At 36.1% G+C, this 24,313-nt stretch overlaps 2 protein-coding genes across 10 annotated transcripts in view; one reads left to right on the top strand and one right to left on the bottom strand.

Annotated features, from left to right (window-relative positions):
- Positions 1–328: 328 nt before the first annotated feature.
- Positions 329–15,014, top strand: GNPNAT1 (glucosamine-phosphate N-acetyltransferase 1). 4 transcript variants are annotated; one of them, XM_022570554.3, is made up of 6 exons: positions 329–514; positions 8,144–8,311; positions 9,326–9,388; positions 10,899–11,026; positions 11,953–12,014; positions 13,505–15,014. In XM_022570554.3, exons 2-6 carry the CDS (start codon positions 8,158–8,160, stop codon positions 13,650–13,652), a joined length of 555 nt encoding a protein of 184 aa, XP_022426262.1. In that variant the 5' UTR covers positions 329–514; positions 8,144–8,157; the 3' UTR covers positions 13,653–15,014. The 4 variants fall into 4 exon arrangements, with proteins under 4 accessions (XP_022426262.1, XP_022426261.1, XP_089763844.1 ...); XM_022570553.3 differs by having other exon boundaries at positions 329–524; XM_089907717.1 differs by lacking the exon at positions 329–514 and adding an exon at positions 598–8,036.
- Positions 5,723–24,313, bottom strand: part of STYX (serine/threonine/tyrosine interacting protein) — a 42,260-nt gene continuing 23,669 nt past the window's right edge. For 3 of the 6 annotated variants that reach the window (XM_022570551.3, XM_089907716.1, XM_022570550.3), the window contains 2 exons: positions 22,479–22,572; positions 13,979–19,998 (listed from right to left, as the gene is read on the bottom strand). In XM_022570551.3, coding sequence (XP_022426259.1) covers positions 19,925–19,998; positions 22,479–22,572 — 168 coding nt within the window. In that variant the 3' untranslated portion in view covers positions 13,979–19,924. The other 3 variants (XR_016392175.1, XR_002644121.3, XR_002644120.3) reach the window with 3 other exon arrangements.

Raw genomic sequence — 24,313 nt, 5'->3', positions numbered from 1 at the left:
AGAGGCCGAGACTCTGGTCTCTGGGAACCAAAGATGCACACACTAGTCACCACTTACAGTGCTTAGCTGACTCCGAGGCAGAATTATGTCCAGTTAAACCGAGACGCTGAGGCCGTGGGGGAAGCCTTAGTGAGCGAGGAGCAGGTGCCGCGCGGTGCCAAGACTCGTTGCCGGCACGCCTGCCTGGTGGAGTCCCCACGACGTCTCCGCCGCCGCCTCACGTGCTGACGCCGACCGCAGGCCCCGCCCCTCCCGGCCCCCAGGCTCTCGACCCCGCCTCCGCCCGCAGTTGCCTCCTCCGCCTGCAAGCGGCCGTACGTAAGCGGGCAGGGGCGGGCTGGAGGTGTCGGTGCTGCCACGTCCTGGCGGCGGCTCGCGGAGCGGCGGCCTTGCGGGAGACTGTAGAGCCGGAGGTGGAGGAGGTGGGGCTGCCGCTGAAGCCGGATGTGGATCTAGTGCTGTGTACCCGGGTGGGTGAGAATCCGACGGGCCTGGAGAGGAGCGCCGACTGCAGGTCTCTATGGGTGAGGGGGACCGGGGGTCGGGGAGAGAGAGCGGGGCCCGGCCGGATGCCCTGGGTGCCGGCTTGGGCCTGCCCTTCAGGTTTATCAAACAGGTGTGACTGCTACCCCCGGGCGAGGCGGCCTAGGCCCGGTCCGGGGCGGGGGGAGGTTCCGTTCGGGGAGCCGGGCATTTATCTTCGCCAGCTGGGTGCGTATGAGGGCGTAGAGGGCAGTTTGGAGCAAGTTGAGCGGACACACGTGTGGAGCAGAGGTTAGGGATGATGGCCAGTGGTCCAGCCGTGCAGGAGGTGGCCCTAGCAGGCAGGAACAGAGACTGAGGTCGAAACTAATTTTTCGTTCGTCAGGCTTTAGCGTGGGGGATTGAGACAGTTGTTCACAGTCTCTGCCGCCATCGGTTTTGAAATGGGCACGAACGCCTCTGGCCCTGTTTAACACCGTTCCTTTCCGCGTAGCACCCCACGGCGGTCAGGAGCCACTTGAGGACATGATTCTGCTCCGAAGATCACCTGCACTGACTAAATCGGGGTTTTCACCGCAGGAAAGACGGACATCCTTTGTCTCTTCCGGGGGCTTCTACCCCTAGAAACACTGAGTACTGTGATTTCTCTTATAGGAGCTGTTTATGTAAATCGAACTCTTAAAATTTCATACAAAATTGAAGGGCGACTATAGTTTTGTTAGGATATACACTCGTGAATAAATCCTAGAATGGACCTCAAGAAATCATTTAGGTCAGTTTCATTAGGCAGGATTCACTGACATTCTTTAGAATAGGGGAGACGCCTCCCTGTCTGGCACGATGATGTAAATATTGGCTTCTATTGAGTATGGTACTGTAGAGCTCAAGACGGGAGAACAACATCGGAGGATTTAGTCCCAATTCACTCATTGGCTGTGTTACCTTGGGGTCACGTACTGAAAGCTCCACGTGCTCCAGCTTGCTCATGGGTAGACTGGGAATAATGCCTAAGTCACAGGGATCAAATAAACTATCAGGAAATTTTAAAATTCTCAACTGAAGTGTAATTGCATAATTTAATAAATATAGCTAGGCCTATTAAAATCATCACCGAATGAAGTGTTCTTTAGATTCACAATTCAGTCAAATTACTATTGAAATAGTTATAAAATGTATGTAGACGAACCCCAAAGTCTCAAACAGCACACGGGCCCCCTTCCTGCTTTAACCATGTACTGAAGTCATACAGTAATGCCCCGAAAGCTCTTGAGATATGTAAAGTCCATTTAGATTTGACCTTAGATTGTTTTTTTTAATTTTTATATCAACTTTTGAAATCTTCATTCCCAGTATCTTATTACTTGTTGCTCTCAGTTGCTTGATTCTAGCAGCAGCTCCTCCCCACGTATATTCTAGTGCACTATAGATGCTGAGAAAACTGTTGAAACTGTGTCCAAAGAATGGTCAACCGACTGAAAACCTGATGTGATCTTAGTAAAAATGAATTTGGTGTATGGTTTTTGTGATATCACTTGTAGCAGTTTGGTAATCTTTTTTTCTTCTAGATATTCTGAAATGTGATCTCCAGATAAGTCTTATACCATTCATTATTCATTCACTAGGCATTTATTGGGCTAAGGTTAGGCATATATGGGCCTTTAAATGCTTGTTAACTTAGTAGTTAAACAGAAAAGGTACTTGAGAAATACTTAAGAAGGGTTAGGGTTTACTTTTTAAAATTAATCTAAAATCTTCAAAATAAGACCCCAATGAGGGAATTCCCTGGCGGTCCAGTGGTTAAGACTCGGCACTTTCACTGCTGTAGGCCCAGGTTAGATCCCTGGTTGGGGAACTAAGATCCCACAAGCAGCGTGGCCAAAAAAACCAAAACCAAAAGAAACAAAACAAAATAAGACCCCAATGATAATGGTGAAATTCAGCTTCAAACAACTGTGCATTTCTGTTTACTGAAATTTCCTATATTGTGGTACCTGCGGGCACTTTAAGATGCTGAAAATTATTTCTTTTGTAAACCAAATAAATTTACCTGTTTTTCTCTTTTATAAATGCTTTTGAAATTTAGTATCAAATCACATCTTACTTTAACTTGCCCAGCATATTAATTGGGCACCAGCAGAATTTACTGTATGGGGACAGAATAAGATAAAAGAAGGTAACCTTAAGTATGGCTCTGTTTTGTAAAATAGCTCATGTAAACATTTTGATATTAATTTTTTTAAAGATTTTTTTGATGTGGACCATTTTTAAAGTCTTTATTGAATTTGTTACAATATTGCTTCTGTTCTATGTTCTGGTTTTTTGGCCACGAGGCATGTGGGATCTTAGCTCCCCAACCAGGGATCAAACCTGCACCCCCTGCGATGGGAGGCTAAGTCTTAACCGCTGGACTGCCAGGGAAGTCCCTTGATATTAATTTTTGATTGCCATAAGAATATGGATTCTTATTTCTATCCAGAATGCATTAAGTACTTTAACTAGCCTGAAATTCTTACTTTCCAAATATAAGTGCTGCTTTGACTAAATTTTAAACTCTTGCACAATAAAGTAGAGAATTCACCTTCACTAGTGCCTCTTCAGTACTACAGAGTATAGAGTCTGGAGTCACGCAGGAATGGTTGCATAATTTGTGGCAACATTAACAATTTCGACAGTGGCAGCAGAGAATTAAGTGCGGGGCCCTGTGTCCTTGAAGCTGGCCCTGGTTGCGAATCCTCACTGTTCCTTATTTGCTCTGTTATCTTGAGCTAGTTACTGTGCCTGCTTTCTAGTCAGATCTTTCATTGTATTTTCATTTGTATATAAAGTACTCAATAAATATTAGCCAGCATCATTTATTTTTATCATTCATGGAATAAGACCATCGATTAAAGAAAAGCACAGGAAAATATTAGTATTTACTGTTTAAAATCCTTTAAAGGCTTCATAATCCTAATTCTTCTCCTGTGTACCTCCCCTCTCTCTCAGAAATTATTAACCCTATTTTGCGAGTTTTCTAGGCACATTTCATTGTAAACTCAGGCAACTTTATAGGAAGAAGAAATCTAGTTAACTTTAAATTATCTTAATGTCCATCCACATTTCCTTTTGAGCTTTCTTTAAACTTCATGCTTACAACTGTATGTTAAATAGCATGAACATCAAAATGTTTAAATGGTATGTTGTCTTGAAGAACTTAAATTTGTAATACTTTCTGACTTCTGCACTTAGTGTACACATTTTACTTTATTGATAAATATTTAGCCTGTTTATCTGTATACCTGAAAAACAATTTTGTTATCCATCTTTCAGATTAGAGTACTCTCAAAAGCCTCAGGGGTCCAATTATCAGGGACAAATACTAAACTGCATGCACTAAAATTAATCTACAAAAAAATCTGTTTCAAGTGGACCATAAGCTTGTTAAATTTTATGAATGATTGTTTTAATCATCACAATTTCCTTACATTACTATTCTTAGATCCAGGCATAGTTTTTACAGCATAACATGATCTGAGTCCTTTTTGAGGGAAAGAAAACAAACCTCTCAGTATTCTACATAGTAACTATTATTTATTTATTTTTGTATCTATTATTTTTAAAGTTCTTTCTTTCCTTTCCACGAATGCTTTCAGTTTAACATAAACATAATAGATCATCTTTTTGTAGCTCCTGTACCCAGCACAGTGCCTGACTCATGAATTAATTTAAAGGTGAACAAAGTTAACAAGGACGTATAAAAATAAATTTTAAATTAGTTGCTAACTGAAGTATCAGTGTATCTTGTTGAACACTTGCCCTGTGCCAGGCACTGTTAGGTACTTGTATACAGTAATTCATTTCTTCTAACAGTTTCATCTCCATTTTACAAATGAGGAAACATTCTCAGTTTAACTTCCTTAGCCATCATCACACAGTTGATGTTTGAACACCAGGTCTGACTCCAGAGCTCATGCTCTTTCCATGTCTAGGTTTCAATTTCAGCTTTGCTAATTCTGTGACCTTGGGCAAGTTACTTGTCTACACCTGCATTTCCTCATCTGTTGAAATGGAGATAATAATCATCCCTACCCTGTAGGATTGTTATAGTAAGTGAATTAGTAATGTGTAAAGTTCTTTGAACAATGCTGGCACATAAGTGCTGAACCAATGTTAACTTCTATTATTACATCACAGTACCTTCCCAAAGCCTCTGCTATACTGCAGCAGAGTATATATATATATATATTATATATATATATATATATAAACTATATATAATAGTTACATAGGGTTATACAGTTCAGTCGACCTTTAAGGAAAACTTAAGAATAGTTGCCCTTAAGCATATTGTGACTTATGAAATAGGGAACATCTGGGAGTTGGGTTATTGGGGAAATTGTTCTGTTACTAAGTGGACTTTAATTTTTCTGGCATTGCTTTCTTGTTTTATGGTAGTATGTTATGGATATATATCTTTAAATTCTTTGTTTCAAAGAAGTACAGGCAGGTATCAAATAGAATACAGTTGACCCTTAACAACACGGGTTTGAACTGCAAGGATCCACTTATATACAGATTTTTTTCAACAGTAAATATTACAGTACTGCACATTCCAAGGTTGGTTAAATCCACGGATATGAAACTGCAGATACAGAGGGCCGACCATAAGTTATACATGATTTTTCAACTGCGCATTTTTGACTGTGTGGAGGATTGGCACCCTAAACCCATGTTGTTCAAGGGTCAACTGTGGTTTCTTTAGCTGGGCATGGGCTTACAAATCAAAGTTCAGGGTTGCCTTACAATCTCCTAATAATTGTTAGAAAGACTTTCCTCCAGCAGCTCTGTTCCACAGAAGTGTGCCCCACCAGCCTTTTTTTTCTCTTTTTGGCTGCGTTGGGTCTTCATTGCTGTGTGCGGTCTTTCTCTAGTTGCGGCGAGCGGGGGCTACTCTTCGTTGTGGTGTGCAGGCTTCTCACTGCAGTGGCTTCTCTTGTTGCGGAGCACGGGCTCTAGGCGCACGGGCTTCAGTAGGTGTGGCTCGCGTGCTCTAGAGCGCAGACTCAGTAGTTGTGGCACATGGGCTTAGTTGCTTCGTGGCATGTGGAATCTTCCCGGACCAGGGCTTGAACCTGTGTCCCCTGCATTGGCAGGCAGATTCTTAACCACTGCGCCACCAGGGAAGCACCGCCCCCCCCCCCAGCCATTTTTATGCTTCATATGTTTTTCATTCTTTCTATCATTATATCTTATTTCTCAGTTTTATTAGACCACACCTAATAAGAACCTGACCATTTCTGAATGTTCAAAAGAGAGGAAAATACCGTAATTGATCATTTTTCAATAGCATGAAAAACACTGGCTTTTTTTTTTTTGACATCTTTATTGGAGTATAATTGCTTTACAATGGTGTGTTAGTTTCTGCGTTATAACAAAGGGAATCAGTTATACATATACATATATCCCCATCTCTTCCCTCTTGCATCTCCCTTCCTCCCACCCTCCCTATCCCACCGCTATAGGTGGTCACAAAACACCGAGCTGATCTCCCTGTGCTATGCACCTGCTTCCCACTAGCTATTTTACATTTGGTAGTGTATATATGTCCATGCCACTCTCTCACTTTGTCCCAGTTTACCCTTCCCCCTCCCCGTATCCTCAAGTCCATTCTCTAGTAGGTCTGCATCTTTATTCCCATCTTGTCCCTAGGTTCATGACCTTTTTTTGTTTTGTTTTTTAGATTCCATATATATGTTAGCATACAGTATTTTTCTTTCTGACTTACTTCACTCTGTATGACAGACTCTAGGTCCATCCACCTCACTACAAATAACTCAATTTCGTTTCTTTTTATGGCTGAGTAATATTCCATTGTATGCATGTGCCACATCTTCTTTATCCATTTATCTGTTGATGGGCACTTAGTTTGCTTCCATGTACTGGCTATTGTAAATAGAGCTGCAGTGAACATTGTGGTACATGACTCTTTCTCAATTATGGTTTTCTCAGGGTACATGCCCAGTAGTGGGATTGCTGGGTCGTATGGTAGTTCTATTTTTAGTTTTTTAAGGAACCTCCATACTGTTCTCCATAGTGGCTGTATCAATTCACATTCCCACCAGCAGTGCAAGAGTGTTCCCTTTTCTCCACACCCTCTCCAGCATTTATCGTTTCTAGATTTTTTGATGATGGCCATTCTGACCAGTGTGAGATATCTCATTGTAGTTTTGATTTGCATTTCTCTAATGATTAATGATGTTGAGCATTCTTTCATGTGTTTGTTGGCAATCTGTATGTCTATTTAGGGCTTCTACCCTTTTTTGGATTGGGTTATTTTTTTGATATTGAGCTGCATGAGCTGCTTGTAAATTTTGGAGATTAATCCTTTGTCAGTTGCTTCATTTGCAAGTATTTTCTCCCATTATGAGGGTTGTCTTTTCATCTTGTTTCTGGTTTCCTTTGCTGTGCAAAAGGTTTTAAGTTTCATTAGGTCCCATTTGTTTATTTTTGTTTTTATTTCCATTTCTCTAGGAGGTGGGTCAAAAAGGATCTTGCTGTGATTTATGTCATAGAGTGTTCTGCCTGTGTTTTCCTTTAAGAGTTTGATAGCATCTGGCCTTACATTTAGGTCTTTAATCCATTTTGAGTTTATTTTTGTGTATGGTGTTAGGGAGTGTTCTAATTTCATTCTTTTACATGTAGCTGTCCAGTTTTCCCAGCACCACTTACTGAAGAGGCTATCTTTTCTCCATTGTATATTCTTGCCTCCTTTATCAAAGATAAGGTGACCATATGTGCGTGGATTTATCTCTGGGCTTTCTATCCTGTTCCATTGATCTATATTTCTGTTTTTGTGACACTGGCTATTCTTAAGCTGCTTAGATGTAGCTGAGAAACTTATAGATTTTTAGAAAGACTGCTGTGAAAACAAAATCCAGTAGATAGTCTTGGTGTGAATCTATCATAGCTGAGACCAAATATTCCAGTGAATGCAGAGAATTTTCTGTTCATGGTTAATAATTTTTAAAAAAGTTACACACCCAGTAAGTCTTCTTTAGTGTCAGGTAAAACTGATGAGTTACTCCTTAGCCCAATAATAAAATTAAATAATGTAAAAAAAAAAAAAAAGCTCCTGAAAAGTCAGCTATTCACAGTGCTACACTAGTAGCACTGACCCAGAGGAAAAAATGCTTTAAAGGTCCTATTAGAAAATGGAGTTTTCAAGTGTAAAACTTCTAAATTTAGTCACTTGTTTACTGTCTGATAGAATCTGTGAGTTTTCTATAGAGCTCTAGCTGTGGCATTTGATGTTAGAGTCAGGATAGGCTAAAATAAAATATCTTGCATACCTGTTAAAGAATTTTTCTAACGCATTAATTTTTATTAAGAAATTGACATTCTTGGGCTTCCCTGGTGGCGCAGTGGTTGAGAGTCCGCCTGCCGATGCAGGGGACACGGGTTCGTGCTGCGGTCCGGGAGGATCCCACGTGCCGCGGAGCAGCTGGGCCCGTGAGCCATGGCCGCTGGGTCTGCGCGTCCGGAGCCTGTGCTCCGCAACGGGAGAGGCCACAGGGGTGAGAGGCCCACGTACCGCAAAAAAAAAAAAAAAAAAATTGACATTCTTGACAATCAACAATCTTCTATTAAACAAAATGGCTTAACATTTAAAATTTTATTTTAGACCTTACTGCAAAGATGAAACCTGATGAAACGCCTATGTTTGACCCAAGTCTACTCAAAGAAGTGGACTGGAGTCAGAATACAGCTACATTTTCTCCAGCCATTTCCCCAACACATCCTGGAGAAGGTTTGGTTTTGAGGCCTCTTTGTACTGCTGATTTAAATAGAGGTATGGACTCAGTTTACAAATTCTGGTTAGACTTATAGTTAGCATTCTGTGTTCTCCACAAACATGATGATGATGCCTATAATTTTTAAAAATACTATTGGACTTTTATATTATTCTTTGTGCTTAAATTTTAAAGTGACTGAGAACTCAATTCCAATGTGTACAGACCAGATGTTACTGTATTACAGTACTGTATTACAGTATTTCAAATGACTTAAATACAACAGTGTTCCTTCCTAATTAAGCAGCCAAAAAGGGGAAATTATCTTGTATAATGACACGTAAGGAAGAATCTTCTCTAAGAAGCTGGATGGAGAATGAGGATAAAGATAATTTGCCTTGGATAAGTTGCAAAAGGTTTTGTCTACATGTATTCCTTTTTTTAACATCTAAATTCTCCAAAATGACTTCCTTAAATTTCAGTAATCAAAAATTAACTTTTTACAGTTTTCTTCTTGGTAGGAAATCTTAAGAAACTATTATATTTTGGTCATATTAATTATTGGGTGTATAGAAGTTAAGATTCTCAACATTCTATGCTATTCACATTAATTTAAAGTTGAAATTAATGAAATTAATCAGGAATCTTTAAAAACTGTAGTCTCAACAATGTTATTTATATTTTATTTTACAAATAGTATCATATTTGGTCATAATGAGAATCTTGCATTTTTAAGTAAAACCAAAGCACATATTTGGGAAAATTCGGCATCCCTTGTGTTGAATGTAATGCAAATTACATTGAAAACTGTACATGCTGGTTCTGTAAATACTGAGTATTAAGGTCAGCACTATTCCAAAAATGTTATGCAGGCAAAAACATTGGTAAAACCTACTACTATTTGTTTTACGTAGTGATAATAGAAAGAATAATGGGTTTCAGTTTAATCTTTTAAAATAGTTCATTACATAAAGTTTTGAAAAAATAATTGCTCACCAGCTTGACACATTACTTCTTTTGATATATATTTCATTTGCTGTTCTCATGACTTGAAATCTGTTTTTCAAAACTAGGTTTTTTTAAGGTACTAGGTCAGCTGACAGAGACTGGAGTTGTCAACCCGGAACAATTTATGAGTAAGTCCTACAGTCTCTTTTTCCTGAAGGAAAAGAAATAAAGGGAAACAAGATTTTATTTTTGTTTAGAGCTCTGTTCAGTGTCTACTTGTGGTTTTGTTCAAATAGCTCGAAATTATTCAAATAACAAATTAGCTATTTTCTTATTTAACTGTTTAATGTAGCTGAACTGTTTTAGAATCCAAATGTAGCAACTACCATGTTTTACAAAATACCTGGCTACTTTTAGGTAATTACTGTAGCACAGAGCCTGTGTGGCAACCTTAGAGAGTGTTTTTTATTGTAGTGTTTACCTTTCATGTGGTTAGGTCATTTCACAGAAATTTCATCACCCAATCAAAAATGTAAGAAAATATGTTCTAAATTTATTTTTTGGTTCATTTATATTGAATTTTAAGGTTGGCAGGTATCTTTTAGTTCATCCCTCCCCCTTTTTAATACATATGAGAGGATGGAAATTAAAAGACAGGCCAAATGACTTCCCAAGATCACAGGAAGTTATTGGTAAGAAAAGAACTACCACCTTCCTGACTCCATCCAATGCTCTTAACAGTGTCTTCCTATTTTCTTCATTTCCTTCAATAGGTAATTTTATTTTGTACTCTATATGACCTTCCTGAGATGAAGATTATTATTTCCTGATTCTCATTGTTTCTTTTCCTTCATTGAATTTATTTCTTCCCACTCCAGACCCATTACTAGAACAAGACTGTGGAAATAAACAGTATGTTGAGACTGTTAGGCTCAGTTTTTATTCTTGAATTCTTCTTTGCAGGCATATCAGATTAGATGAAAAATCATGTTATTTCATCAATATAAGTACTAAAAGTCAATTTGAGGGGAAGATATTTATTCCACTTTTGCTCCTGTTTGCTATGTGGCTTTGGGAAAAGCTGGGAAATGAAGACTTATTTTTTTATCTACTTCACAAGGTGCTTTCAAAGCAAACAAAAATGATGATTCTATTTCTAAAACAGGTCATGTAATCATGGAACACTTGAGAGCACAAAGGGAAAATTGAAAACTACTTTGTCAAGTTATTTTAAAATCAAAAGACTAAAAATTAAAGAATGGAGACACATAAACATTCTCTTATTAAAATTTGCAAAGAGTTTTGTTCTGCGTGAATATCTGTTAAGTGAAAACGTTAATTAATTTAAAGTTAACTAGTAATGAAGATATAAAAGTTTTCATACACTAATCACAGTAATGGCAACATGTACAATTTATTTGTATTTTAAGTGCTGTTCATCTAAAATAGCTATCTTAGTCTTACTTTATTTTGCTAGAAGATTTTTTTAAACGTATGGACTATGTCCCAGTTGATATTGATTGCTGATATTTCAACTACTTGGTCATTTTTAATAATTGATATTTTCTTTAAAATTACTGTGGTAAAATAGCTATAAATATTCAATAATATTTATTGAAGTAAGCTAATTCTAGTATTTTTCTGGCACCTAATAAAGTTTAATGTCTGCCACATAACACTATTTTCCAATTTCCACAGAATCTTTTGAGCACATGAAGAAATCTGGGGATTATTATGTTACAGTCGTGGAAGATGTAACTTTAGGACAGATAGTTGCTACAGCAACTCTGATAATAGAACATAAATTCATCCATTCCTGTGCTAAGGTATGAGTTCATATTAATGCTTATGAGTAAAATGGATATGTGTTTTCTAGCAAAATCGACTTTGAGTTACCATTAGACAAGTCTGTTTTCCCACTGCTTTTTATTGTAAAATGAGAGAGCCAAATATTGGCTAGAATAAAAGTTTTGCTTCTTAGAAATCACTTAGTAACAGTCAATTTCCCATTGTCTTCTAAGAGTTATGAGGAAGAAAATGTGTTAATATATGAATTGTTTGCTAAAAATTGTTCTGTAAGGTGTTAGAATTGGTATAGACAAAGAGAAATCGAGTCAGCATCGTGGAATTTGGCAGTAATGTTTGGAATCTCTAATGCTAATTTTTATTCAAAAACAATACTTTGAATATACTACATTAACACAAATTCCCATCAGTTTCCCAGTGGTAAAGGGTTCAGAATAATATATTCTGTTCTAATTGTGACACTTCTAATGCCTGTAGATTTCCTTCACTCCTCATGACTCACATGAAATAGTAAAGAAAAAACCTAGGTAATCCAATGAGAATATGATAGAAAACACCTGGAATTATTCTGTGAAGTATGAATTTTGGTGTGGTTTCTGTACTAGAAATTAATAAACTGTATTTGGATGTCTGAAATAAATTGCAATTAAGCAAGGAGTAGGATGATGGATGTAGTACATTCATGACAAGATTACATTTTGGTGATGTGGATTTTGAGACTTGCTTTAAAATAATGGGGTGGGAAGGTTTAAGATACAGACAAAGCAAAATTAGGCCACAAATTGATTGATTGTATTATCTCCTCTATAACAGTAAGTTAAAAAACTTTGCATTTTGCAAAGTTCAGGCTTACAAAACATTTATCAATTAATTCTTACCGTCACTTGTTGATTTAACTAAAACAAAACTACATGCTTAGTCCTTTAAACATTGTAAATATTTTCAGAGAGGAAGAGTAGAAGATGTTGTTGTTAGTGATGAATGCAGAGGAAAGCAGCTTGGCAAATTGTAAGTAGGCAGAAACAAGGTAACCCTGGATAAATTAGATACTCTTTGTGTTTCAGTTTATAGTTTCTTGCAAGATACTTTTTTAAAAGTGTTTTACTGTTTGAAGTTTTTTAAGCATCATTAATTATGAACTCATTCTCACTCCATAGCTTAGACTGAATTTAATGAAGAAATAAGGTATTTTAATATAATTTTTACCATAAAGTTTGGAAATTGGAAGTGTACTGTTAAAACAGCAACACCTTAGTTATTAACTTTTAATAGTAGTACCTTTTTTTTTTTTTTTTTTTGTGCGGTACACGGGCCTCTCACTGTTGTGGCCTCTCCCGTTGCGGAAGCACAGGCTCCAGCCGCTCCGTGGCATGTGGGATCTTCCCGGACTGGGGCACGAACCCGTGTCCCCTGCATTGGCAGGCGGACTCTCAACCACTGCGCCACCAGGGAAGCCCCAATAGTACTCTTATAGTAGTAGGAAACAAACTTTTGGTGAGCCAAGTAATTTGTCCGTTTCTCTGTCATATTTAAAAACAAAGGAAATGTTCTCAGTTACGAAGTTTTAGAAGCATGTACTGAAACAGCCTTCACAGTGTAATCCTCTATACATTTATCTAAATCTTTTAAAGTAAGTTTCATAGGTTTATTGCTTATTTATAAAATAGAACTTGCTTTTTAATATTATCCCTTCTGAGTTTTAAGGAATTCACTCAGTAAATATTAAGCACCTGCTATATGCCAGATACTATTCAAGGTATTTGGTATACATCAGTGAATGAAAGAGACCAATTTCCAGTATTTCTAGTCCATGTAACTTAGTCATGCCTTTTATAATTGTGTAACTTCAATCAAGAGGTTCTGTCTTCAGAATAAGATTTTTCAATCTATACAACATGAGAAAACCCTTCAGGTAAATTTTTGTAGATCTTTCCTAGTTTTTATAAAGATGTATACATTTTTGCTTTGTTTACACTTGTTACACTTGTTTACACTTGTTACAACCAATCCAGAGTTAACCTAATACATTCTTTCACAAATATTTAAGTAACTTTAAAAATGATAAAGAACAAAGCAATTATTTACCCATTTTATGTTGGCTATTCCTAAATAGTTTGAATAGATCTAGAGAAAAAGATTAATTTTGGCCATATTTTTAAAAAGGTTTCTAGTCTTTGGTGTTAATATTAATGTTAAAACCTATTAAAGAGGGTTTAGGGTGAGTTCAGGGTTTAGGATAATATTTGTTCTATTTATTAATGGGCTGGAGATTACTAAAGTATATTTGAAACAAAATCAAATGCTTTGGGTGATTTAAATGTTTAACCACTTACAATTTGAATGTTTAAATGAATATAGTGGGAAGGGCCATGATCTAATAAACCTATTTGTAACAAAAACTTGAAGTTTTATGTGATAGTCACTCACATTGTTACTAAAATCCATTTTTATTAACAAATGCTCTATGCCTTGCCTACCTTTTTTTTCTTTAATTTCAGGTTATTATCAACCCTTACTTTGCTAAGCAAGAAACTGAACTGTTATAAGATTACCCTTGAATGTCTACCACAAAACGCTGGTTTCTATAAAAAGTTTGGATATACAGTATCTGAAGAAAACTACATGTGTCAGAGGTTTCTAAAGTAAAACCTTTAAGAAAGACATCTGTCAAAGGAGCTGATGCAACAAGGCTACACTCTCTTCCTAGAGTTAAAGTATTTTGTTGCCGCAACCCAGTGACCTCCATAAATACTGGATTGAAAAAAACACTGTAATACAAGTATAATGACATTTAGAAGATTACTTTGGGCTGGTGAGACATGCTGAGTTTAGATTACAGATGAAATTGTTAAGGGGATGATTTTTAACCAAAGGAGTATATTTTTAACTTGAATCTTTTCTTGCATTGTATTTTTCTAAAGTTCGGCTTTATTTCTTAGTAGTCAGTATAGGTAGTAAGAAGTTATATGTCTGCTATCTGTACTGCTCATTAAAAAAAAAAAAGCATACAGTGAATAAGGCTGTTTCTTATCACATTCATAAAATTAATATTTTTTTCAAAGAAATATATCTAAATACCACATAGGGGTGTATCATTTCACATATATTACGTGAAATTGGATGTTAGACATATTATAACTAAATGTAGTTCAGTCCAACATTTGCTGATCCTAATACTGTACTGGCAAACCTGGTGAGCCTTTAAAATAAGGAGAAATGAAAATTAACTTCTTATAAAATGTGACAATTTAAATGTACATCTAAAAGTTGATATAATTCTAATGTAGCTGAAGTACCACCTGTCTTATATGTTAAATGTAATAATTATTCATTTGTTTAAAATATCTAAGAGAAATATAAGGTACTTTTTAACAGTGAATTAGTAAATCCTGGCATATTATGTATTTCTAAGCTGATTTCTCATTTTTCCATGGGTGTCTGAGCCTCTCTTCTGAGTAACATTTTTATGAAAATGGATTACAAAATTGAGTGGAGTATTTTAAAATGTATCATACTGCATTTATTACATTCTTCAAATGTTGATGGAAGCTTTTCTATTTAATGTGATTATAATGGTACTATTCTGGTCACTATCCTATTTTGATTTTATTTATTTTAATTATTTTTTTTAAGTTGAAATAAGAATTAGATACTTCACTACTGGTTCGAATCTTTTACATTTCATGTTACATTAAACCTGTTCATATGAATAGTCTTTTGTTAGAATCTAAATGTTTTCTGTGCTTTTCTTGAGTTGTCTATTGAATTATTAGGTCAAGTCATGGTTCATAAAATCTTAGTTTTGTGTACCTTTTGTAAAAGGAGCTTAGAAAGTAAAGATCACCTGTTTCTCATCCCTTTGATTCTCACCTACCTCAACTAGATTTCAGATTTCCCTCCATGCAGTAAAGCTAAAGTCGGCTTTCTAAAACAACAGAAATTCTTCACCAACAGAGGGTGTACTACTCACCTGCTAATGATATAGGCAGATGAATTGATCTGTCCCTAGTGAAAGCAACAAAGCTAAGTTTTGCTTTTTTAGGAGTCCTATAACCTTGATAACACCAGCTTTACTAGGTACAGTCTGGTAATTTAAAACCTCTGTTAACAAATAAACCTAATAGGGACTTCCCTGGTGGTCCAGTGGTTAAGATTCTGTGCTCCCACTGCAGGGGGCACGAGTTCGATCCCTGGTTTGGGGAACTAAGATCCCGCATGCTGTGCTGCATGGCCAGGAAAAAAACACCAAAAAAAACCCTAATAAAAGGCAAAATTAAATGCTTTATTTCATTTCTTACCACTGAACAATTTGAAGTAAAACTATAAGGTGGCTATTTCAATAAATCCCTTTAAATAGTGTTCTTAAGGTCTTATCTTAAATCCCCCCCTACAGGAAATAGAGTTGTAGGTAAGGTGTAATACATAAAAATTGAGGAAACTGATGATCTGTATTTAGCTTTAGTTAACCAGAGAAATTTGATTTTTCTAAGCCATTTTGTGGGTAAAATTGAGTATGAAAAAAACTGCATAGAACATTTCAATATATACACTTTTGAGCATTGTTTACTTTTGAAAAGGTATAACGAAGTGGCAATTGTGATTTTTATTTTGCTCCATGTATTTTATATATTTGTATTTCACTGACTCTCAAGCACTTTTTTTTCTTTTTTACATGTAACATTTGGAAATGTGGATGCATTTTATGATCGGTGGCTTGTCTTAGTTTATTCAGCAATTTTTGCCTTTTAGTAGGATCAAAAAGGTGGTGTAGAGATGCTAATGATGATGTCTTAGATTTGATGAAGAATATTATGTAGGTAGGCTAACAAGGGGAAAACTGAAAGCAAAAAGTATTTTTTTTAATGAGCTGGAAGCTGTTCTATGGATGTGGCCTTACCCTTTCCTTCATTCACAAATTTCCTCACTTTCAACTCCAAACTTGTTCAACTAATTGTTTAAAATATACTTGAGCTGGGGCTTCCCTGGTGGCACAGTGGTTGAGAGTCCGCCTGCCGATGCAGGGGACACGGGTTCGTGCCCCGGTCCGGGAAGATCCCACATGCCACGGAGCGGCTAGGCCCGTGAGCCATGGGCGCGAAGCTTGCGCGTCCGGAGCCTGTGCTCCGCAACGGGAGAGGCCACAACAGTGAGAGGCCCGCGTACCACCCCCCCAAAAAAATATATACTTGAGCTGAAACTTGGGCCTTCCGTGTACTGACCATAATTTTTATGTGTGATCACAATGTTTTAGAAAATACTCTTAAGTGCTTCTCAATATCCATTGTTCATTCATCCTTCTTAATCTGTGTGGGACTAAAATTGGGTTACTTTTACCTAGAAGACAACAATCTAAGTAAAGAGGTTCTGAGGCATAAGCAGTATAAATGAGCTTTTCAATCTTTTTGAGGTATAATGGCACACCAGTTTTAATACAACCATCAATCTTCACAAAATAATTTTAATACTTTGTGCCTGAGCTAGCAGCATCTTGCACTGTGACATTCCTATACATACATAAGCATTTGATCCAAGTACAGATGTTAAAAGCAGAGTAACTTAAGCAATTGTCTATACAAAGGTAAATAGACACTGTAGGTTATTTTTCTTTGTGAATTATTTTTGCTGCATAGTAAATTGCAATTACATGTCAGTATAATGTTACTGATCTACAAAATACACTTTGAACTGTGAGGTATGGCAACTCCCTATGAGAGAGAGCTAGCATGTAAACCTGAATATTTTGAGTGATTTTTTTTTTTTTTTAGCTGCCATGGATGGATAAGACAAAAAAAAAAAAATCCAGCATTCAAAGACCCTAGAAACTTATTTTTCTAATCAATAAAAAAAAAAAAATCTTTTAGTAATTTTCAGCTATTTCCTATCATTTACCTATTGGAGCACTGATGAATGGACAAATAAATATTGAAGTGAAGCTAAGTTTGTTATGGAATTATGGATTAAACAGTTATCTGAAAAAAAAAGTCTGCCAGGTAACTGCTCATTTACTTTACATCAAGTTGAGATTTTGATATATATCTCTATATATGCATCCCAACTTTATAATTCAAGATTGCAGTTAAATACTTCTAATTCATTTAAATTACCATGGTAATAAGACAATTATAAACCTTATATTTTCTTTAAAAGGACATGCTTAACATTTTCTGACATTACTTCTAAACTCAGATGAAGCACAAAATCCTCCCAAAACAAATAGTCTGCTCTGAAAGTTAGGTGGTTGAGAGTTGGTAGCAAAGGGTATCATGGTTTAATACTTCCACCACAGAGTAGATACAAATAAACAAAGGTAACTGCTGTTTAAACATCTGATAAGAAATTAACAGGAACCAATGGACTGAAATTACAAGGTAAGAATACTGCCATTCCAGTTTGAATATTTTCAATATTGAAGTTTCATACTTTCAAAATGGAAAATAAAGCAGTTCTCCTATGTTTTGATGCAATATCATTTTAAATTCTGTGCCCAGGTTAATATTTAATGTTTAAAATTGGGTGCTGGGTCACTCATACATTACTCAAATATTCTAGAAAATAAATCATGATTGGTTAAATGTACTGTAGTTAGCTATCACAAAACATCAGTGGAAACAGAGGAATTATAGAAATGGAACCAAACAGAAGAATAGGAAGAGCTACCAGAAGAACTAGTTGAACACTGGGTGGAAGAATGAAACCAAGATAAAACAAACTTGCAGTATTCTTATAGAAAGAATAAACTTTTTGTCCATATTAATTTGTACTCAAGAAGATGACAGTCCTTTTTTCTAGTGTTTGTGGGAGTCTTTAATATACAGTGCTGGGCAGGCACTTTAGTGCCAACATAAAAATTTCAGTGGTTAGAAAAAGTGGAAAATTACCAACTGTAAATTAATAACCAAACCTGTACTCTTGGCCAGACTACTAGAGAGGATATGTGTATTTAAGAAATTAATTTAGAAAATCTTAACTGCCTCATTTTTAAAACCTAAATGGACTATTACGAAGATTCTTTTAAGCCGTTTTTGTGGAATGAAGCATCACAGATTATTAGTTTGCAAAAGAGATCTTTGCTGACCTAACCAATAATGATCTATATACAGGAAAGTTGTATTATCTGGCACTTCACCAGCTGGAATTTCTGAACACTCAATGCAAATCTTGACTATACTAGACCACCACACCCAATGACCTAATCACACAACAGAATACAAGACTACAATGGGATTGACAATAATGCTGTTATTTTAGGGTGGTAAAATAAGGAAGGGAAGGGAAATAAGAGGAATACCACCTGGGGCAGCAGAATTAACGCTTAATTAACAAAGCAGTTTTGATTCACTGCCACTCTCCTGCTCTGCTGGATAAAAAAGCTTTTACTGTATTATTACACGTTAGGGAGGAAAGCGAAGTAGGTAACTTGCTACGTTACAAGTCCCATCAGTAAAGCACCTCAAGAGAGGACTGAGGAAAGTGAGATACAAAGGACTTTTGTTTGTGCTACCCTAAATCACCAACTATAAAAAGTTAAAAACACTCCTCTCCTCCCCAACATCATACTTAAAATAGCAAAAATGTTTTTCTTAGAACAATTTTTATATGTATAAATAAAAACATGGAGAACCTAGGATCCCTAAAGTGACTTTGCTAATGCAAATTATGGGGGAAATTTGGATTAATGCAATGCCAAGAACTGATTACAACGCTAATGTATAATACACTGAAGTCTCCCACAATCACTTTTCCCCAATAAATGCATCCTCAAAGAAAAGCATTTCTCTGAGCCAGAACAATCTCACAGAATCATTAAGACAACATAAAAATGGAGTAAATGCTCCATATTCCAAATAATTTACTAAGGTTTCTTCAAGCCTTAAGACTTTCAGTTTGAACTAATTTATGGTTTAAAAAAAATTACAGAAAAACGTTCAAAACTTTTCACTGTTCTACATACTAATTTAGAGGACGTGAGGATTTATTTTTTATATTTTCTAATGAGGCAAGGCACTTTTCTTTTTTGGGCTTTGTTTAGGAAAAAAATAGTGCTACACTGGTTTATTATATTCTATTTAGAACCATTTTGGACAAAGAAAAAACAGGCTACACAACTCAAAAGAACAAACACAACATTTGGCTTTTAAGAATGCTAAAGGAAAGTCACTTGAGTTTAAAACTCTCCTTGTTTTTGAGCATCTGGTATTATAAAGCGAAACATTTTCCTTTGTTCATTAAACTTTTTTTTCTATAGGATAAAATTAGGAAGGTAGTAGGAAAAGAAGCAATACTTGGATCATGTTAAAGTAAGGACAGATGGCTAATGTCATGATTTAAAGATTATTAAGATGGGATCAAGAAGTTTAAAAAAACTAAAAGATAATTAAGCTATTGAATTATATTAAAAAGAAATGTGGCAGATTCCTGCATTTGTTAATGTTTCTGTAAGAGGCTCCATCATAAAATTGAACTGTAAAATTATTTTTAAAATGTAATATGTAAAACAAAATGAATTTTTAGCAAACTTTAGGAAATTCTTTTGTTATAAATTACCCAGATTTTATAAACAAGTCCCCCCTAACTTGCATTTTGTTTAAAGTAACAACTTTATATCATACAAATAAATTTCAAGTATGAAAAGTGCATTATTGCAATAATACCTCTTTGCAAGTCCAAAATTCTTTGTTTATAATAAAACTGTAAAGAATTAAAAAAAAAAAAAAAAAGGAATAAAACCATCAGTGCCATCTATTGCAGAAGTCCGACATCTTAAAATGTTGCTCAACAAGTTGCAGAGAAACACGTCTGGAAGCAACATATAAGTGAAAAGAAACTACTTGTGTTTTTACCATTTTACATTATTACTGTCTGTAGTATTTTCTCCTTCCCAAATAGAAATTCACATCCTCTATACTGTTGCTCTTCAATCAGCCATTCTGTGCAGTCGCCACTTGCATGTTTCCAAAATCATCTTCTTCTTCATGTGTTCTCTTCAAACTGCCTAAAAGTTATTGTATGAACATAACATATAATGGGAACTTAAATAAATAAATTCATTCATTAGAATGTTACAACTAGCAAAAGCTTCATTTTTCATGAAGTGTTACCATATATATGACTATGAAAATTCTATGACTGAATTTTTAGTAAACTGTTGTAAATTCTTTTGTTGTAAACAACCCAAAGAACTTTATATCTTCATGACATTTTCCCTCTTAAGAATTAAGTATTAAGGTATTTTATATAATGAACATTAATTTTTAAAATAGTTTGAAAATAGAAATTTTAAAGGGATAACGGTTCACAATTGTTTGGTTACTGAATTTGTTTTTTAGGCTCCATAAACATGTGACTTAGGACACTGTACATTTGTACAATTTTATTTTGTAGATGTAATTATCCTTTTGCTTCCACAGATGCTGCCAAAAATATTTTTTCCACTGAAACTATGATTTTATTACCAACAAGTCTAGAGTTGGGAGAAAGGAAGCATGTAGCAGATAAGAGATTTTCTTTTATCTACTCTTCACATCAGAGTCTGCTAGTACAGAAAGTTCCCACACAGAATCAGAGCTATCCCCATATGCCCAACAGTTATAATCAAGAAATTTGAGTCTCAATGGAGGAAAACTTTAGGGAACAACTGAACTGGTAGAGGGTTTGCTGTGTTATCTGCCTAACAATCGCATGACCTTAAACTTATGCCCTAAAGGTTGTGCTAAATCATGGTAATAATGTTAATACAGAGGGTGGATTCCAACAGAAAACTAATGTTTCACTGTAAGATTAAAATTAAGGATAGAAATATAGTATTGATAGAATAGAGAAGAAAATATGCTAGCCATAAGTCTAAATACAGTGGTTTTAACAGTTTCAGATGCAGTGCTGCACCTGCATTCTACGAAGGGAGGTAAGAGACATAGGTAACTAATACAAGGCAGAAAGTGAGGAGGTACAGATAAAGCTCTATGGCAGTTTTGAATAACTAGAGATTAGAGGAACAGTAAGTTGATCATCATGTTTTCTTGAGGTGATGACATCTGAACCAAGTTTTTATGGAGAGAGACTGAAGGTGATGCTTTCTAGGTGGAGAACAGAAGACACGCACAGGAAACCATTAGTAGTCCCATTTTCTGGAGTACATATATAGAGGTACAGTGAGAGATACAAATAAAGATCAAAAGGGCCTTTAATTACTACCTATGATGTGTTTTCTTCAGTAGAAATTATGCCAGTGGGGACTTCCCTGGTGGTCCAGTGGTTAAGACTCCGCACTCCCAATGCAGGGGGCCCGGGTTCGATCCCTGGTCAGGGAACTAGATCCCACATGCATGCCGTAACTAAGAGCTCGCACGCCACAACTAAGGAGCCCGCGAGCCGCAACTAAGGAGCCCACCTGCTGCAACTACAACCTGGGGCAACCAAATAAATATGAAAAAAAATTATGCCAATGAAGACTTTTATACAGGAAGAATATCACTATTAGAACTATCTTTCATGAAAATAAGTCTGGCCACAATGTACAGAACAGACTAAATAACAAGAGTTGGAATAGGAGGCCAATATGGACCTGAACTTGACTGAAATTAAGGGTACTATAAAAAAGGGAGGGAATTCTAGGTACTGAGGAAACAGACCATCCCATTTTGGAAAATGATTAGATAGAAGTTGCAAAGAGTCAATGACAACTGGGAAGTTGAGCCTGAAGGATGGGTATATAGTATTATCACTAAGGAAGTGCAATATAGTGCTGGACTTGTGGAGCAGCCAGTGTTAAATTTCCAGGTCCAACACTAACCAGGTATGTAACCTGTTTCTCCTAACTTACAAGGTTGTAGGTTCAAATAAGACTGAAAGGAACTCTGGGAGAGAAAAACCATTAAAAAATTCCACGAATGCTCTAATAAAAAGAAAGGAGACAAAAAAGGGTACCAAGGTCTTGGAGAGGATGGCAAAAGTTAGGATTCTGAGAGCATGCCTGGATCACTAACTTTTAAAATGGGGGAGGGGACACTGCAATAGGGAAAGGAGAAAGGATTCAAATACTTACGGCAAGAGAAAAACTGAGGTAGCTTACATTTAGTCACCCTGCTTTTACTTACTAACCACCTTTCATTTTTAATAAGATCACCTAAATGTATTTAGGGCCTCATCTCCAGACCCCTCTTATTATTTTAATCTTTGCAACACAGTTATACTGCTTAAAGATTTAAAACTCAACAAAGTAGAAATCTGATCTTCCAACCAACACGTTCTAATTAACTAGTAGTGTACACACAGAAGCTCAATATAATACATATTTAATTATAAATTTAAAATTTGAAATTATCTTATTTTAATTCAATAGTCCATCCAAAAATTTTCTAAACAATTTAAATTGTTCAGTGTAACTTGCTAATGAGCAAAAGATGCTTCTTCTCTTCTATTCTTCACTACCATCATCTTTCTTCCCAAATTTCTCCAAAATGAAAAAATCCTTACCTGTGGTGCCAGAATGAACAGATAACGACCTTTCTATCTGAAGTGGCGACATCATCTGTATTGTTAATTTCGCTAGGTAGATGGCTTCATATTCCTAGAAAAGATTTTAATTAACTTGAATATACATTTAAATTCTTAGATACCCAAAACAAAACAAAAATTTTAAAGTGTTTAATACATACATTATTGGTATTCTTAGTTTATACTGAAAACTCTGGTGCCATATTGCTGTAAGAGAAAGGCTTAAAATTCCTATAATTTCACGTTTATTGATGAGACTATAAATCAAGTCAAGCAAATAGCTTGCACTAAGGCACTGTACATTGAACTGCCAGTCAGTATGTATTCTCTGCCACCAGGCATAAGCTATATGATCTCTGACTTCATCTGTTAAAACACATACATACCCCCAAAACCCAAACTGGCAATCTCATAGAATGATTATAAGAATAAAAAGAAATAAAATATTTTTAAAAATCAGATTAATATATGGCATTTAATTGATTCAAGTATATATTTGGTTCTAATTCCTTAAAATCAATAGTCCTCTACTTCCAGTTAAAGATGGAGTAATAAAGGCATTCCTATCCCTCTTCCCTTTCTGAAAACAAGAAATAGAGAACTCCTTATTCGAAGAAGCTAGGAAACATCCATAACCCTGAATATGAGAAGAATGAAGAGAAAAGTAAGGAATTAATTATCAAATAAGTCAGGATACTGGCTACCTTTATGATGGCAGAAAGAGAATTATGATTAGAAAGAGGCCTCAAGAGGGCTTTTGGGATTCTGGCAAATGTTCAATTTCTTTACCTGGATGGCAGTTACATGGATGTTTATTCGCACTTTATGCATTTTTATATATGTGTATTATATTTCACAATAACATTAAAAAAAAATGGAACCAGACTAAGCTATGCACAAAAGACGCCTGACTGCGGATATCAGACAGAGTGGGTACAGCTGACAAACTAACAAGCCCTTGCCTAGTATGATACAGCCAGGAAGTGTGCATGGGCTGTGGGAGGAGGAAGGGCATATTAAGGAAAATATGAACACCCACACCTGGCATTTCTGCAAGACGCAAGCGACGTGGAGGAGAAACTGGGTTGCATGTTGCCAAGCATCTGCTGATCTTGGTCAGCTTAAAGTAAAGGCTAAACTATTGATTCTCAAACCTGGCTATACCTGAGAATCACCTGAGGAGCCTTAAAACCTGTAGGTATATAGTCAACTCCTCTCCTCTCCCCCCAGAGATTCTCATTTAACTGGTATGGGTAACATTCCACAGGTGATTCTAATGTGCATGCACTATTTATCAATCTAAACAAGAAGAACCTGTGACAAAAGGTGCTCTTTTTTTCCCACTCACTAAGTAGAGTCATACCACTGGAGAAAAGTGTTGGTGAGAAAGTCTTCCAAGACAATTGGGAAAATTTAAACTGCCTACCTTTCCCCACCACTCCCCTGGTCCCTTTCCCACAACCTTATTGTTGGGCAAATAGCTTATCTAAGAAGAATGTCTCCAGTTCAAAGATGACCAATATCAAAAAGGAACCAATGTATGTCTTATGTAAAGATGTTTGCAAGGGAAAGAAAAGCAACATTATAACCAAAAGTCTATATATAAAGAACACTGCATGAAAACTACACCATGGAGCAGGTCAAAATTACAATTCTCCATGAAATCAATGAGAATACGGCATTTCTGAAATGAGTTCAAAGAAGAGATAAAAGGATTCATGGAAGAAATAGGACAATAAAAGAGATGACTATGCCATTTCCTACCATTTCAGAAAACAAACAGAATGCCCCTCTTAATCCTAGTTTCCCCTCCA

Source organism: Delphinapterus leucas, chromosome 2 (genome assembly GCF_059928025.1).
Source record: "Delphinapterus leucas isolate spDelLeu-1000000601 "Yukka" chromosome 2, BTC_Dleu_Yukka2, whole genome shotgun sequence".
In the NCBI taxonomy this organism is placed as follows: domain Eukaryota; kingdom Metazoa; phylum Chordata; class Mammalia; order Artiodactyla; family Monodontidae; genus Delphinapterus; species Delphinapterus leucas.
Note: the sequence above shows the minus strand (reverse complement) of the source record. Positions and strands in the feature narration are given on the sequence as shown.

What these genes read in the sequence shown, in the direction of transcription:
- GNPNAT1 (XM_089907717.1), top strand. Translation starts at nt 7,979, where the DNA reads ATGGCCGCTGGGTCTGCGCGTCCGGAGCCTGTGCTCCGCAACGGGAGA. An exon ending in TACTGCTGATTTAAATAGAG is followed by an intron (nt 8,312 to 9,325) that starts GTATGGACTCAG and finishes TTTCAAAACTAG; the next exon opens with GTTTTTTTAAGGTACTAGGT. An exon ending in CAACCCGGAACAATTTATGA is followed by an intron (nt 9,389 to 10,898) that starts GTAAGTCCTACA and finishes CAATTTCCACAG; the next exon opens with AATCTTTTGAGCACATGAAG.